Below are 17,637 nucleotides of genomic sequence, written 5' to 3' on the forward strand. Positions count from 1 at the left end.
ATTTATTTGAACATTATATGGTATTACACCTTGCATTTGCATTCTTATACATGGTATCAAGAAAGAGGAATTCTCTTAGATGCATTACAATTGGTTGCCAAAACTATTGACCAACAACGGTGAGAGTGCAACAATCCCTTAGATGTAGGATAGAACGATTTTCTTTGAAACTCTTATGTGAGGAAACAAAAACATCCCTTGTAACACTTTATCAAAAGAGTGCATAATGTCACCCTTGTGTTTTATGTTTAGACAGCACATCCTAGGGCCAATCCCCAAAGTGTAGGAGAGCCATAGGAGCCACAGTGATCGACTGGTGGGTGCTCTATATGTATGTGTAACAAGGTGTTAATGACCTCTATGCATGGTATACTCCTTCTATTGGAGTTGGGAATTGGACCACAAACCGATACAAATGTGTGATTTATTTAGAGTAGTGTGCAACCTCTAGGCGCTCTACGAGGCAGTGAGAGTGGTTTGGTGAATATAGAGGCTTCGCTAGAGCCTTAGAGCTAGTGTCAACCCATTTTAGGTCCCAAAATTTTGATCAAGAGGTCTCCTTAAATAGCCATTGAATAGCTAAATCCCAAAGGAGTTATGGTCTCAAAAGAAACTGAGTTATGATCATTTGCATGTGTTTGGTTGCAAAGCATTTATACGTGTACCTAGGGACAAACAAAGTAAGCTTGATCCTACCTCCAAGAAATGCATCTTTCTGAGAGATGGACAGTCAAGAGAAATGGGCTTTCACTTATGGGATCCTAAGTCTAAGAGGGTAGTATATCGTAGCCATGTTGTGTTTTTTAAATGAGGATAAAATATACAGGCAACCTATTAAAATAGTTGAGATCCATAGGGTAGGGGGTTCAAGGATTATGGACAACCATCACACAAGTAGTATGTATGGCCTATTCTATATGATGCTAGGCCTAGACACAGCGAACTAATATTAAGGTGGGAGTGCTAAAAGCAAGTGGATAGCCTCATATTTTATAGGAGGGGTAGGTGGGATAGTCACGTGCTCTTGTTGAGCCAATTTTATGATGACCTATGTATATTTTTAGACCACCAAATAGATACACTCTATCGCTAGACTATGCCATGATTATGGATTTTTGTGAGGCTTCTTGTTATACTAGTGCTATGACTAAGGATAGCAATCATGAGTGGAAGGCTATGCATCATAGATGGATTTTTTTGTGAAAATTTGCTACAGGGAGTTATTTACTTTGCCTAAGAGCTTGTATGTGTTGCCATGCAAGTGGGTCTACAAGTTGAAGGTATCTCCATCTAATGCATGTATAAGGCAAGATTGGTGGCCAAGAGATTTAAGTAGGAGAAGGGGGTTGACTTTGATTAGATCATATGACTAGTAGTCAAGATGACACCCTTCGCATGATACTTGTATTGATTGCCAAAGAAGACATGGAGCTTGTTCAAATGGATGAAAAGACATATTTTTTGCATGGAGATTTTCATGAGGAGATTTAATTGCAATAGCTTGAAGGATTTGTTGTGGAAGGTGAGAAACAATCAATGTATGAGGTGCATAAGATCTTGCATGGTGTGAAACACGCTCCCATGAAATAGTATCATAAGTTCTATGCCTTTATGCGGTCTCAAGGGTAGACTATAAATGAGATCGACTACTACCTATATACAAGGAAGGCTAGGATGGCAACCTTATGGTTTTGATCGTCTATCTGGATGACATGTTGATTGATAAAAAGTCATTCATGGATATGGATGTACTTAAGAAAAGGTTTCATGAAACTTTTGACATGAAGGACTTGGAAAAGGCTGGTCACATTCTTAACATGTGCATTATGCAAGATAGAGACAAAAGGATACTCTATTTATCTCAAAATGAATAAATTGAGAATGTTGGAGCATTTCAATATGGAGAGGGGGAAGTCTATTATTGTTCTCTTACCTCCATGTTGAAACTTAGCCACAACAACAGCCCCAAGTCAAATAAGCAAAAGGTAAAAATGGCCAAGATTCCTTATGGATATGTAATTGGTAGTTTGATATGCATTATGACTCTTACATGTTGAGATATTTTCTATGCAATGGGAGTCATTAGAAGGTATATGGAAAGCCCTAGCAAGAAGCATTGGGAGATAGTAAAGAGTATCATGAGATACTTGAATAGCATTGGATCTATGTGCATATCCTTCATAAGGAAGGATGCATCTATTCTGAGATATGTAGATGCTAATTTGGCAAGGAGTCTAGACTCTGTGATGTCTATAAAGGATTGTCTTTACTTTTAGAGGTGGTACAATCTCTTGGGTCTCTCAATTGCAACCATGCAATGCTTTATCTACCACTAAGGTTGAGTATGTTATAGCCATTAGAATAGGCAAGGATGCTATATGGCTTACTCATCTAGTGGGAGACTTAGGTATTGTAGGAGAGGTGTCTACCTTGCACTATGATAGTTAGAGTGCCATTCAATGGCATGGAACCCTATCTTCCATGCAAAGACAAAGCATATTAAGGTGAAGTATCACTTCATAAGGGAGGCTCTTGAGGCCAAGCGCATTGAGCTTATCAAGGTGCATACAAATGATAGGCCTATAGATCTTCTCATGAAGAGTTTATCTTGTGAGCACATTTGTAAACTAGGAGCATTGATGGGCATGGATAGTATCTTTACTTTCTTATTATAGCCCCATAAAGGTGCATTAGCCTTTCAATGGGAGTTTTTTGGGGTAAAGGCCAATGGCCAATAGCCAAGCGAGCATCCTTTTGTATGAATAAGTACACACTATATAGTCATGTGTAAGTGGAGATAACAAAGAATAAGAGTACCATTCATTATATCCATGAAACTCTCTTGTGTACTTCTCTCTCTCAACCCTCTTGCATTCCATAGCTTTGACCTCACATCCATCGTTTCTTCCCTCTCAAAATGACCAATACAACAATGGAAAACGGAGACTCTTCATGGTAGACAAAATCCTTGAGAATCCCCTAGGTCTAAAAAATGACTCCCAACATTGTCTCAACACCTTCAGTAATAGGAAGAAATGATTGAGTCCATTAAGGCTATTTCTTATGACAACTAGGGCTTAAAACAAACCTTCAAAGTTAGGACTATTAAAGATTGGAGAAAATATTAGACTTGCCTTTGAGAGGTAAGACTATTAAAGATTGGATTTTGTAAGAAAATATTAGACTTAACTCTATTTGTCATCATAAGTTTAAGATATAAGAGATAGGCTCCCCAATAATTGAATATCATTTCTAGCAACGTTAATTAGATCTTCAATAACTACTTCCAAGGGAGTGGAGTGGATGTGTTGCGCATTAATGTAGTCCTGGTCCCCTGCTATATCTAAATTTTTTTGTGGCTTAGGTTAGACTTTAATATGTTAGAAGATAGCCAAGACATACTTCAAGGTAAAGGTCCTATGGTAGGTGGTAGAGAGAAGATTTTCTAGATGCAAGAGTTTCCATGGACTCGTAGATGTCAACCCCCTCTTTTCATTTACATGGCCTAACAAGCAAAGGGCAAACCATCTCAAAAAGGAGGCATTAGATAGAGTTTACATTCCTCAAGGCCTTTTGTCTACCTTTATTGAGATAGCTCTTGTAAGGTTAATAGTAATATCATCCTTTATGATCACAAGCCCATTATTAACCAATAAAAGGTATACCAAAAGGACTAGATACTTTCTTTAGTATCACAAGCCCATCGTTTTAAAGTATGCTTATAAAAGCAATGCTATAAGAGTTGGGTGGTTTCATACATATTCTCAATTATGCAAATTTGGATTTGAAATGCAACATATTAAGTCGGAGAAGCTTTCACAAATTAGAATTCTCCTACTAAAGCCTAAACAACAACACTATTAGATCCTCCCAACACTTTTTTAAAGACATTATATCCAAATTCATAATTGAGAAGAGATTTAAGAAGAAATCAATATTTAAATTATGTTCCCAACTCAAGGTTAGAATTGAAGGAGAAGAAACCAACATTCAAGATTATCTTTTAAAGGCCAAATTTGAATTGAGGAAAGAAGAAATCATCAATGATTAGCATATGCAAAATTACAAGGAATTGGTAGGTAGGAAACATAGATATGCTTAACATACGCAAAATTACTAGGAATTGGTAGGTAGGAAAAATAGATGGACCTAACAAAGAAATAATAAATAAATATTTTAAGAAAAAATAAAATGAAAGAATCCCATCCTAAAGAAAAGTGATGGCAAATAGTGAGGAAAATGTACAGATTACCTTGGACTATTTTTCATATATTTTTAGCTCTCCCCCTCAAGTTAGTCTCAAGAGAAGACTTTGGCCCATGTAAGAATTGCCAAATATAGAAAAAAAGTGGTGGCCTATAAAATAGCTAACATTCTAGACTCTAATTTAACTGAAGTTGAATTGATAGATTTTATTGATTCTTTTAAACAAGGAAAATTCCCTAGAATTTATTATCTCCTCAAGAGTGCTTTCAAATTTTTCAAGCTTTTTTATCCATCCCTTATGGGGTGGTCTAGAAAGAGTCCATGAAGTATGGAACCCTCTAAGATCTTTACTTCAATGAAGGAATTAATCAATTAATGCATGAAAAAGATAATAAAGATCTCCTCTCCAACTAGAGCCATATCATCTATCTTACCTTAGCCTACAAAGTTTTCTTCAAATGCCTCCCTAAGAAGCTCACCTCCCACTTATATGCTTAGATCAAGAAATACCAAAAAAGGCTTTATAAAAGGTAGGCACTTTCTTTTATCCCTTTATTTCCTTGTAGAAGGGGATGGACTATGTTCAAAACACCAATCAAGTTTACATTTTCTTTAAGACAAATTTTGATAAATCCTATGTGACAAATTCGAGTGGCGTTCAGTATCCAATCTCTTTAAGATATGGGTCTTAATAAAATAAGTACATCATGTATGTAGGCACCCTCTTTAGTAATGCTACTTCTAATGTCACGAGGACGTCAAATTTTAATGCTTTGCTTAGTATTTGATTAAAGGTTAATCGAATGTGCAAAGGTGACTTATACATGTGATGTGCAAGTTAATTATTTCATCCTTTGGAATCTAAAACCCTGAGATATTAGTTTTGATACCAAATGCAAAATTTGTAATAAGTTATGCCTTACAAGTACTAGATAATACATGGTTTCAAATTTGGACCTAGACCAATTTATTGGCCACTAATGTTAATGGGGTGACATTAAAGACTAGGCATTAATTATTTAATTAATGCCAATCTAATTGGCTAGTGAAATTTTTTTGGATACTAAAATAATTATTAAATTTATTTTTTTAATTAACTATTTTATAATTTAATTAATAAGATAGATAATGCTAGAAAATGAGACGTACAAGGTTATCACTTTGCAAAACTTGCCCATGCAAGTGGAAAAAACATTTTTTAGGCTAAAAGAGGGGAAGGGGGAAGTCATTTCATTTCCAACCTTGTGCAAGTTGTGTGTGTGTGTGTGTGTGTGTGTGTGTGTGTGTGTGTGTGTGTGTGTGTGTGTGTGTGTGTGTGTGTGTGTGTGTGTGTGTGTGTGTGTGTGTGTGTGTGTGAAAGTTGCCATTGTTGTTGCAACAATTGACATGCCATTTTCAGCTAGCATGAGGCCCTCTAGGAGTTGTGGCATGCCCAAAAGAGACTACAACAATAGATGACAATAGTTTGAGAGTTGTTTCAACTAGAGAACATCATACTCAAGGTGTTAGTGGAGACATGTCCCGTGGCTATCTAGACAAGGCGACAGTTGATTTCTTATGTTTTCTCATAATGGAAGTCTAAGTTTTTCTCTCTCTTCAACATCTTCTCTCATCCTTCAACCATCTCTCAAGTTATCTCAACAAAATTCACCCATTTGGGTCATCAAAGGTCTAGATTTCAACTAATCTCTATTGTCAACCCTAGTTAAAACAAAAATTCGGGCATGATATATGCTCAAAATTGAGGTCCTAGGACTTGAATTCTAATAGCTAAAATTGAAGAATTTTAGGGACATTCAAGAGACCAACCAGTCAATATCAAATTTGGGGCTTAATTTGTCTTAAAAGGAGCAGGCTAAAAGCCAATCCCCAAGCAAATCAAGGGACAAATTGGTTTGAAGGCTTGTTGGTCATTTATGATAGCAAGAGGCAATTGGATTAGAAAAGGAGATTAGTGAATTTCAAGTATACTTCATCCATTAGCAATTGATGATAAACAAATACCACAAGGGGCACCAGTTTTGGGGCCAACATGATGTCCATTGGCCAATATTAAAGTGGTAAAGTGTGTGTTTCAATTTATTTGGTTTATTTACTTGCTATAAGTATTGTTAAGTCATGTAATTACCACCCTCTCCCATGAGGAAGGTTGGTTTCATCTAGCATGGTTGTTAATTGAAAAGGTACAACCCATTCTTTGGTAAAATTTCCATTAGACAAGGCTGCCCCTTAGTTTACTTTATGTATGCTATAGCCACAAATGATTTGGGTTGGCTAATTTGATATGAGTTTAAAAAATGTAAAATCAAAGGTATCTCTCTTCCTTAGAGCCATAGAGATGTCATTCATAATTTTCTTTGGTGATGATATCAACTCTACATTAGAAATGACCTCAAGTCCCTATGAACCATCTAAGTTTGTTTGAGCCTTTCTTTCTTGTCTGAGGATCTAAGATGAGCCATGAAAAAAGTAGTATTAAAATCCTAATTAAGGGCCAACCCCCCACCATTGGTCCATGGATAGTGGTTGTCAAATCCTTAGAGAATGGAATATGATGATTTTTGGGCATCTCTATGGGTTTTGGATTTACTGGCAATCAAAAGTGGGATTGGATGATGTCCAAGATCAAGGTTAACCTTGACTTTCCAAATGTTCTTGATAAATATTTTGCTTCTAAAATTATGGTTCTCTACAGTAGTCATTAGCCTTCTAGGTTGTTGTAGATCCCCCTTCAAAACTACCCTTCACAAATTGGAATCCATATGTGGAAACTCCTTATGGTGAGGTGACTCTAATAAGTTTAAGATCCCCAAGGTAGCTTGCATACACCCTTCCCAAGCCTAAAGCTAGATTAGGCCTCCTTGATCTTAATAGACTTGCTGATAAGTGCATTATTGGATGGTGGGACCATCAGATGAAGATTGGTCTCCTTTTTATCCACTCTTTGACAAGATTTCCTACCAAAGAGTTCCTAGATAAAAATACCTCCCCTTGGATGTTTATAACAACTTTGACTTCACCCATCAAAGTGTCTCCTCTCTTATTAAAGGTATTTGGCAAGCACAGACCTTTAAATCTCAACTAACTCTTAGGGGACCCCTGCATTTAGAGCTAACTTGGTTTGTACATGGCTCCATTTGGTTAGTTTTATCATTCCCCACCCTCCCAAGAATACCTTTAAGAAGGGAATGGTCTTTGTTATAGGTGAAATAGTGCATATAAATCCATCTCTAATCTATTACCTTTGGTTGCAAGTTGTTAGAGATTCCATAACTCTTGAGCACATAAGATTTATTACCAAGAGGCTCCCAAGAGGATCAAAAAGCATCAAGACCAACATATTAAAAGAAAAGAGAAGAAATTGAGTGAGCCACCAACAAGCGATCTTACAAACAGCTAGTGATAGTAATGCTTAGATCAACACTTTAGAGACTTCAAGATAGGCTTGGATGCATATTTATTATCAACACAATACCAATTTTCTCCCTTTCTTATTGCTTAGATGTATATTAATTATTATCAAAGAGTAGGATTCAAACTCAACTTCATTCCTAGTATCTCATTTGACTTGCACAATTGCTCCCTTAATGGCATGCTAGAACATAACAAGGCATGCAAATATTCTACCTCAATATCAAAAAAAAAGCCATATCCCAAATGACCCCTCTTGAAAGCCAACCTGATGGACATTGCCTCTTTAAAATGGGTTAACTTTGTTCGCCCTAATGGCCTACCCACTAAGCTTATTTTAAAACAATTTGGCCCATGTAGAATAGATCTCTCTAATATGTATAATGACATCAAGGTGAGCTCATTTTTAGCACATACTAAAGTGGTCAAGCTTATCCCAAAATTATCAAAATGCAATTTTGTAAATGTTCTTAAAGACCTTAGAAAAGGAGTTGTTTCAAGCTCTAACCTTGAAAAATAAATTTATGCTACATAACATATACACAACAATTTCTATAAAAGCCCATGAGGCGATGTGAATAACTTGGCCATAGATCATGTGTTGACTTCAAAACCAATAGATTGTACCCCGATTAGTGAAGTGTATAATCACTTTGGATAGATATTGTAAAGAACAAAATTTTGAGGATGCTCGCTCTAAGTTGAGAGATGCCTTTTTACCTATGCCTCTACAAGGATTTACATTGTGTTTTAAAGAGTGTGACTTGTTCACTCTAGGTCCATCACCCAAGGGTGTCCCCTTTTCCACCTATATCATACCTACTATTTGCAAAGAGTGAACATTTGCATTTTAAAGGATTGCCTCTTCCTTATAAATCTATCTCTAGGCCAAGAGTTTGTTGATAACAATCAGAAAATTTTAAGGAGGATGCTTGACGGCTATTGACCTTTTCCGACCATATGACCAAAGTTCTACTCCATAGTCAGCTTAAATCAAATTGAAAGTTCTATGGCACTTCATATAATGTTTCCAATAACAGACACGAATTGTAGAGTAAGCACATTGTACTTAATATCAGTTGGTTACTTTGAAGTTGAAAGTTGGACAATTAGAGCAATATCAAACTAAGATCGTACTCATTAAACATCTACTCCAATGTAGGAGTGTATTTGCATCTCCCATTTTGTTGCTATGAGCTCGTTGGATCATGAAAAAAATGTTTAGAGGTTCACCTATGATTATAATAGTTGATATGCAACTTGGTGAAAATCACAAATCACAATGAGGAAGGTATATGAAGTATTGGTTTCTCTAGTCTTCGTACTAGGGTCATCCAATTCAACTTAAAACGGTTGAAAACTTTACAATCTACCAACCTTAGGCTATTGTATTGAGACCTTAGATGTTGGCCTCATGTTATGGACAAATATTGAGAAAGCAATGGCTTGCATGACATTGGTTAAGCCTTGGATATAAATGAACTATACAACTAAAACTAGATGATAAAGTGTATGATAAATAATAGTGATGAATGAAGTTAGATACTCAAAGAATGAATAAAATATTGATGAATGAGATACAAAGATGATACAATGACCTTGGATCTTTGCATCCCTATGACGAAGGTTGAGAATTTTCAAGGAATCGATTACATCAAAGTGGCTCAAGATGGCCCCGCTATCTTGATTAACGAAGGGTGACCATGAAGGGAGCAAAACATGGCACTCCAAGAAGATACAAACTATGTGGACAACACTGGGAGCAAAATGTAGGATATTGATGGCAACTATGCCCCACAAAACATATGGTCTACTAGTTGCAAAGCAAGTCCACAACTAGATAACGGAAAAGATGACATCAATAAGAAGTGCTTTATAATAAGCAAAATACATTCTACCAAATGAAAAATGCAAGTTATAGCAATCCAAGCAAATGGTGATGTGGTTGGGTAACAAGGTGTTACTAGGGATATGCTATCAATAGCCTCAATATGGCAATGCAACACCTCTTAAATGTGTATGGTATCTCCACCAAGGAGTGTGGCAAAGAGAGAGGGAGAGAGGGAATACAAAACACTCAAAGAAAAGAGGAATGAATGGTAATGGTTAGAAAGATTGATTGAAGAGAGTGGATGGATATCCACGTCACTATATACGAGGTTTTTGAGCGCTTATATCCTTATTTTAATGAATGTCGCTCTCATGAACAAATACTTTGGATCTATTTTTGTGGAGCAAATCTAGGCTAAAATGCATGATAAATTTACTTTAGTACATGCCTTCAAACTTTGTGGCTCAAAAAACCCTCTTGCTGAAAAAGATGCCAAAGTAGAGAGAGAGAGAGAGAGAGAGAGAGAGAGAGAGAGAGAGTGTGTGTGTGTGTGTGTGTGTGTGTGTGTGTGTAACTCTACCTTCTATCAAAAAGAACTTTCTTTTAAAAGACCAAGGCATTGGACCAAGGGTGTCACTCTAAACTTCATAAGGGGTTTCCATGATCATAAAGATGATGTCTCTCTTTTTTTTTTAGCAGCCCAACTAAAAGCTCTTTTTTGTTTTGAGTCACAAAGAATCTATATCAATAAATAACAATTATGTGGCAAGGGTGTCAATGAAAAAGATGATTAGCAGCTAGGCTGGGAGCAAAGCGCAATCCTCAAGTAAAGACTTGTGCCAAGAACCAAATGAAGAGTGAAGAGAATACCAGCATCAAAGAAACTTTTGAGGATAACAATAGCCGATATGATAATTAAAGACATCAAACGCAGCCACAAGAGAAACTAGTAGCTTTGTCTCTATGGAAGTAAGAATAAAAGATCTATCCTAGGCCTTCTAAGAGAAGCCACTATCCTCATCTTCATGCTAGACAAGGTAGAAAGACATGGCCTCCATGACATGTTTGAAAACCTAAAGCTCCAATTCACACAATTTATGGATCATGGGAATCAAGGTCCAAAAATCTAGAAAACTAAGGCCTAGGCATAGAATCAAACTACAAACAAGATCAGCCCATGCAAGTGCAAACTTCTTGTCGGCATCTGCTTTCCACAATCATCAGTAACAAAACTTCACATCTTGCATATAACAAGTTCTATAGACCCCTCCTCATTTTGAGCCGTTAGATCAAACTATATCCTCGCATGTTTTCTATGCGCAAGAGATCTCTACTTTCTACATGTGTACTTTCAATGAGATGAGAGTTTTCCTTCCCAAAGAAGGCATCAAAAGCATGACTATATGTCCACCTGCATGTACAATAGAGTTCTGAAATGATTGAGCCTTCCACTAAGGTGTGCGTGTGAGATGGGAAGACAGGAAGGTGCAGGGGGACCGGGAGGGAGGGGGGAAGAACAACAAAATTCAACAAATGGACAGGCCCAACATATAGAATATTATTTGAAGCCAGCATTGTGCTGACTTGCATGCCTTATTAATGATTTTGATTTGAGTTGAATGTACATGATCTTGATCAAACTTATTGTAAAGGTAACTCAAAGGCTGATATAAGCATTAATATACGCGAGCTTTAGGGGGAAAACTTTCAACTTCATCATCCAAAGTGTTCATGTGGACGGGACGATAATCGAGCCGAACCTTCCCATTCTCCCAATACCTGCAAGTATGTAATGAAGTCAGAAGACAATAGCTTACGATTGTTATAGCCAAAAACCTATTGCAGAGGCAACTCACCCTAGAGTGTGCTTCATCCAGTTTTCATCATCTCTTTTCTGCGATGTTAAAAAAGTGATTATTTACAAGAAAAAAATGACAAGAATATAGAGCATCAGCAATTATCATGATATTCAAAATGATATACCGGGAAATCTTCTCGAGCATGTGCGCCTCGGCTCTCTCTACGAGCTTCAGCTGAATGCATTGTGATACAAGCATTTATCAGCAAGTTTTCAAGCTCGATGGTCTCAGTCAAATCTGTGTTCCTGCAAAACAAATAGCCATTAAGTAAGGTACTACATGCTATTTCTTTACAATCCAAAAAGCAGTGCCAGCTAACATACAGAAGATTCATAGCTGCCTTTCCTGCTTTGGAACATACCATATTAAACTTCTATCTTGTATCTTGACCCGCTCAAAAGTCTTCCAGGTCTTATCAATCAGCTGGCATCCTGCATTATGCAGTAAGTAAATCAGAGCAATCGTTAAAATAGCAAGTATTTCCAAATTAGTGAAACCACTGAACTTACCTTCTTTCAGGGTCTCGTCTGTTCGGAATACTGCTGCATTGTTTTGCATCACCCTCTGCATATTTAATCTGATGTTTGAAGTTGGTAAATCACCATTAGCATTTCGTAGTTTATCTAGCCACGCAATGGTTTGCTCCCCAGCATTTTCCGGCAAGGCTTTCTTAGCCCCCCCTGAAGAGACGAGGCACATTGTACACACAAAAATTATCTTCGTTGTTTGAAATCGTATATATATAACCCTTGTTAAGAGACTGCTCAATACTGACAAGACCTAGACTCACCAGGTTTTTGTATTTGAGCAATTCTATTAGCACATGCACGACCAAAAACTACAATATCCAAAAGAGAATTGGCTCCCAGACGATTTGCACCATGAACTGAAGCACATGCAGCCTCCCCAGCAGCAAAAAGACCTGGAACCACAGCGTCTGGATCTCCATTTTTGATGTGTACAACCTGTAGCTCAGATAATAAGTGTTGTTAATGTTCTGAATAGATGCGAAAAAAACGCCAATATTTCAAGCAAATCTCGAGACCATCCATGTTTTAAACTAAACATCACCTCTCCATAATAATTTGTTGGAATGCCACCCATGTTGTAGTGAACGGTGGGCAATACAGGAATTGGTTCTTTGGTGACATTGACTCCAGCAAAGATTGCTGCAGTCTCAGAAATCCCTGGAAGCCGCTCTTTCAATACCTCTGGTGGAAGATGGTTTAGGTGCAGATAGATGTGATCCTTCAAAGGGCCTATTCTTCAAAGACCAGATTAATCAGTGTTCAACCAATCTGTCAGAGTTAAAGGAAAATTTTGAAAAGAAAAACTTCAATGCTCACCTACACCTCTTCCTTCCCGAATCTCCATGGTCATTGAACGGGAAACAACATCTCGAGATGCAAGATCCTTGGCAGTAGGTGCATATCTTTCCATGAAACGCTCACCTTCACTGTTACGTAAAATGCCTCCTTCACCACGAGACCCTGAGATTTTACATCAACTAATGAATGCCCGAAATACCTTCAGATGGTCAACTCTGATGAATTATACTATCAGCGCCTATGAGGTTACATAATCACTAGTGAATGAATGAATGCACAATATATATCCCCACAACTACAAAGGATATTGAGGTCTACAGGACAATGCACAAGAGATCGCTAAGAAAACATAAAAACAACTAGCTACAAATTGCCTGTAAACTTCAGATTAATAGCTAAGAAAACATGAAAACAACTAGTGACTAATTGTCTGTAGACTTCAGATTAAAGGTTCTGTTCCAACAAGGAACAATTATAGAGCTACATCAGCAAAAGACATTTATCTATGGAGGTCTCATTTGTCTCAACAAATTTGTGATGGATTTTGCACTCCATTTGCTAAAGTACCTAAGCATTTTCCTAAAATAAACCTGCTGAAAAGATCCTGGCAATTTCACAAGAATGTTTATCAAAGGATTGATGTACCCTAGGTCCACTTCTGAATATCATTCTCATTAAGCATCCTTGTGCGTAGATTTTTAAACAAAAATAGAACCCAAAGAGAAGAGGATTAACATACTCAAGGTCGATTTCTGAATATCATTCCCATTAAACCTACTTGTGAGTAGTTTTCTGAATAAAATAGCACCCAACAACTAGATCTCTGGATGACATGCCTTAAGGACAATCCAGAGAAAGCAAGGAAGACATCCAACAACTCTACCACTGCAAATGACCTAAATTGTAAAAAAATCGGGGGTACAGCCTCGGTCTTGCATACATGAATTCAAATTTTGGACAGTTAATGGATCAACAATTCAGGAACTCCAAAAAAGCATTGGCATAACCACAACCACCCTAACCATAATGCAGACAGAACATATCTACCATATGTGAAATACCTTCTGTGATTAGGCATCCAGCACCATAGATACCAGTGGGATGGAATTGTACAAACTCCAGATCCTGTCAAATAGCCCATCACAAGAAATCAGACAACAACATGTACTAATATACGTCAACTGGCAGTGAAGTGCACATTGCAATTCATCTTTAATGCCAGAGGGAAAAAGTTTAAGGTTCGGTTTCAAGGCTACACTCTGTACAAAAGAAACCTTCAAAAAAGTTGAATGATGTTTTCCGTACTCAAAGGAGAGATCAAAAATGCGTGTCAGAATTGACTTGGAAGATCACCTCAGACATGCGAGTGTATATAGTTTTTAGTCTGTCATCAGTTACCTCAAGTGGTAGGCCAGCACGTGCAACCATTGCATTTCCATCCCCTGTGCAGGTATGTGCTGATGTCGCAGAAAAGTAAGCTCTTCCATAGCCCTGTTTGACAAATAAAACCATGCCCCAAGCCAAACATCATTTTGGAATAACTGCCTGGAAACCATATTCCGTCCTATAAACCTCATCAAGAAAAGGCTTACACCAGTGGCCAGTATTGTTGATTGAGCTCGAAAGCGATGCAATGTTCCATCCTCCATATTTAAAGCAATAACCCCTTGGCATTCTCCTAAAAGAAACAAGAAGCAAATCACATTTAAAACCTTGAAGATTGCATAGGAGTTATTTAACTATTGACCTTTTGTACACATTTTACACTTCAGATAGTTTTTGACATGAAATACAGGTTTTTGAAGGGCAAAGCCCAAATAACTAGATTTTATGGGAATTGAGTAGAGACTTTTCAGATGACAAGATCCATCTATTAGTAAAACAAGAAATGGCACTTTCACAACAGTACAGGTGAAATAAAAAGTCATGTGGCCTTGAGCTCTGCATTTCACTTCTTGAAGGGGACTTGGGGTTCTACACAATGTCGGGTATGCAGCTCGCATGTGTGAGACCAACAGGCTATGACAGATGAAACTCCATGAGAGAGAGAAGGGGGGAGAGAGAGGGAGAGGGGGAGAGAGAGAGAGCTCTTGCAAGTACACTAACTGAATGGATAGATTGATTATGATAAACGTGATGAAAGTATAACTGATAAGGCCTCAATATATAGACTAAGGTGTGCAACTAAACCTTTGACCCTGTTAAGTTAGGGTTCAACAACACAGGCACACCCATAGTGAACACGTGAATAGCAAGAGAGAAGAGAGTGCGGGAAGGTCATATCCAATATGTGAGAATGAATGAAAGTACAAACCCCAAGGTACTAAGCATCACACCCACTGACGGGTGTTCACACGGGGAAAAACCCTTCTCTAGCTAGAAGGTAAAAAGTGCTTGTGGGATAAGGGAGCATTCACACCAGAACGTAGGATGAACATGATAAGTGTAACAAATCCCCCTCAAGTGAATGATATGAACGTATACAAGGATAGACAAAGCAATCTCCAAATGGTATCAAACCTAGAGCCTTGCAAAAGGCTTCAAACTTCTCTCTAGAGAGAGCTTTTGTAAACACATCTGTCAAGTTGTCCTATGTAGGGACATAAACCAAGTGAATCTCCCCTGCATGGAGCCTTTCTCTGACATAATAATAATGCACCTCAATGTGCTTAGTGCAAGCATGAAAAATTGGAAAAAAATGTGTTCCTAGAGAGTGTTTGTGTCCCATAAGCACAAACCCGCTTGAGAGGGCCCAAACTTTCTATAAATAGGTATGCTACCCTCCATTCAATCTTAATCTCGTTTTTGCAAAATTCAGGTATTTCAGCTTGCTGCCCACACCCCGGACGCGGAGGACATCGCGGTCCAAGCTGGCCATTGCTGTCTATAACAGTCTTGTGCTTGTTTCCAGCCCACCACACACTGCTCGGAGCTGATTTCAGCATACTAACTGCTGCTGCTGGTTTTTCTTGCGTTTTTAGTTTTTCTCTCTCCTCAGCCTGTCGCAGCAGATTTTCTCTCCATTGCCTACCTTTTTAGTGTTTCTCTCTCCTCACCTGCGTTTTTTAATGTTTCTCTCTCCTCACCTACATTTTTAGTCTTTCTCTCTCCTCCATTGCCGTCTGCATCAGATCCAGCCTTCCTTGGCTACGTTTGCTGGTGTTCGACATCCAAAGGCTGCCTTGCTGCGATTCAGGATCCATTCAGAGTACAACACGCTCTCCAACTCATTACCCCTGCCTTGATCCTTGAGATGCAGGAGTTCAAGGTTCAGTATTCATTCACTGCATAGTGTGTTTGCTGCATGAGTATTGTATATTCAGCAGTCATATCACTTTATTAATTTTCTGTGTTCATTGTCTCTGAGTTACCCTAACCCTAACTGTATTCTTTTATCACTGCTTTGTCATACGGTTTCTATTTGTGTTTCTGTGTTAGGGTATTTCTTTACATGGTATCAAAGCAAGGTTCTCTGAGAGAAACCTAGGCCTTGACCTAAAAGCTCTTCGCACAAGCAAGAACAACAGTAGGTTCAGATGACTTTGAACACAACACCACCAGTTCAGTCTCCAAAAACATTTATGCCGAGAACTAAGCGAGAGTGCACAGATCAACTTGCTCCACAAAGTTCCGACATGGTGAAAGACACTTCTAACCATAAGGAAGAAACAAAGTTATGTAAGCTGTCCGATGAAGAATATCACATGCTCATGGCTTACAGACAAAAGAAGATTGAGGAGCTCAACCGAAGGATTTCCCTTCAAGAAAAGCTACTCAATGAAGGTATACATGATTTTCTATCTTCACCTTCAAGACCAATTTTTATATGTTAGCACACATTGTAGGGATTACAAGAAAAAGCCAGGTACTTCTACCCTTCCTTCTTTTCAGTTTACTTCTCAAAATCAAAATGAATTTGGTGTTCCTATTCCTTCATTACACGGTGCATCTTCATCATCATCTTTTCGTTTTCAATCATTAAATGGGAAAAATGAACGAAATGCATCTTCACCTTTCACTCCACAAATTCAAAACCCACACATCCCACCATCTTCTTCCGCTCCTTCTCCACTTTCATTCAAACCATTCACATTCCCATTTCAAACACCTCATGTTACACCGCACATCACACCGAGGGGTTATGGAAACATAGGTACACCTTTTAGAACCTCATCATTGCCTCAACCGGGTGGTGTTCCACCTTCTTCTCACACACTTTCGGGATCATTGCAACCTGGATATTCCTCCTAGTCTCTCCCGAGTGTGGATTTGTTGGTACCACAGTTTGCCTCCATGGCTTTACCTAGTGGACCTTCTAGTCATCCTACTATGCCCCGGCCAAACTTTAGACAAGGCTTCCATGTCCCAGTGCCTCCATCTACATCGGCACCTTATAGAAACATTCATCTTATTGTGCCTCCACCTCAATTGGCACTCATTGGACATTCGCAGTCCATTTGTGCCTACCCACCTTTTCCCCATTCTTCTTGTCAGACCCCTCCACCACCACCACCATCTTATTCCACCCATCCATCTTACCCCACTTTCCCGACACCTCATGGTTCTACTAGATCTTGTGCAGGGGTTGGAAACCCAACTCGATCCCGCGCTTATTCCATACAAGGTCATCCGCTCATGGAAGGCTAGGAATGCCTCTGCTATTGTCGAGCTGATGCAAGGCTCATTGCCTAAGTTTCATTCTCAACTTCAACATTTTGACTTAGCATCAAAGCGATGGGCATACCTGACTGACCGGTATGCGACTGGATAGAACCCATTGTATCAATCTTAACCATGAGCTTAAAATTTTCAAAATCTCTAACGGGGATGACTTGAAAGTCAAGTTGACTGAGTATCGGTGTCTTCTTGCCGAATTCTCCACCATGGGGACTCCCAAGTCCTCTAGCGATCAAGTCACACTGTTTCTAAACAAACTTTCTAGGAAATACTTCAATTTTGTGGAAGGTATAATTTCAAAGCCCACCATGCCTACTTTCTATGA

General features: G+C 38.3%; 1 protein-coding gene across 1 annotated transcript in view; it reads right to left on the reverse strand.

The window, feature by feature from the left end:
• Positions 1-10,742: 10,742 nt before the first annotated feature.
• Positions 10,743-17,637, reverse strand: part of LOC148017962 (succinate dehydrogenase [ubiquinone] flavoprotein subunit, mitochondrial-like) — a 47,139-nt gene continuing 40,244 nt past the window's right edge. Inside the window, exons 7-17 of the mRNA XM_087661655.1 lie at positions 14,228-14,313; positions 14,034-14,126; positions 13,697-13,760; positions 12,654-12,797; positions 12,379-12,566; positions 12,098-12,272; positions 11,817-11,987; positions 11,669-11,738; positions 11,432-11,552; positions 11,305-11,342; positions 10,743-11,227 (exon numbers count right to left, since the gene is read on the reverse strand). Coding sequence (XP_087517781.1) covers positions 11,125-11,227; positions 11,305-11,342; positions 11,432-11,552; positions 11,669-11,738; positions 11,817-11,987; positions 12,098-12,272; positions 12,379-12,566; positions 12,654-12,797; positions 13,697-13,760; positions 14,034-14,126; positions 14,228-14,313 — 1,253 coding nt within the window. The 3' untranslated portion in view covers positions 10,743-11,124. The remainder of the gene's footprint in view (positions 11,228-11,304; positions 11,343-11,431; positions 11,553-11,668; positions 11,739-11,816; positions 11,988-12,097; positions 12,273-12,378; positions 12,567-12,653; positions 12,798-13,696; positions 13,761-14,033; positions 14,127-14,227; positions 14,314-17,637) is intronic.

The sequence above is a fragment of the Lygodium microphyllum genome, chromosome 21 (assembly GCF_053477565.2).
Source record: "Lygodium microphyllum isolate KBCC chromosome 21, Lygodium_microphyllum_v1.1.10, whole genome shotgun sequence".
Lineage (NCBI taxonomy): Eukaryota > Viridiplantae > Streptophyta > Polypodiopsida > Schizaeales > Lygodiaceae > Lygodium > Lygodium microphyllum.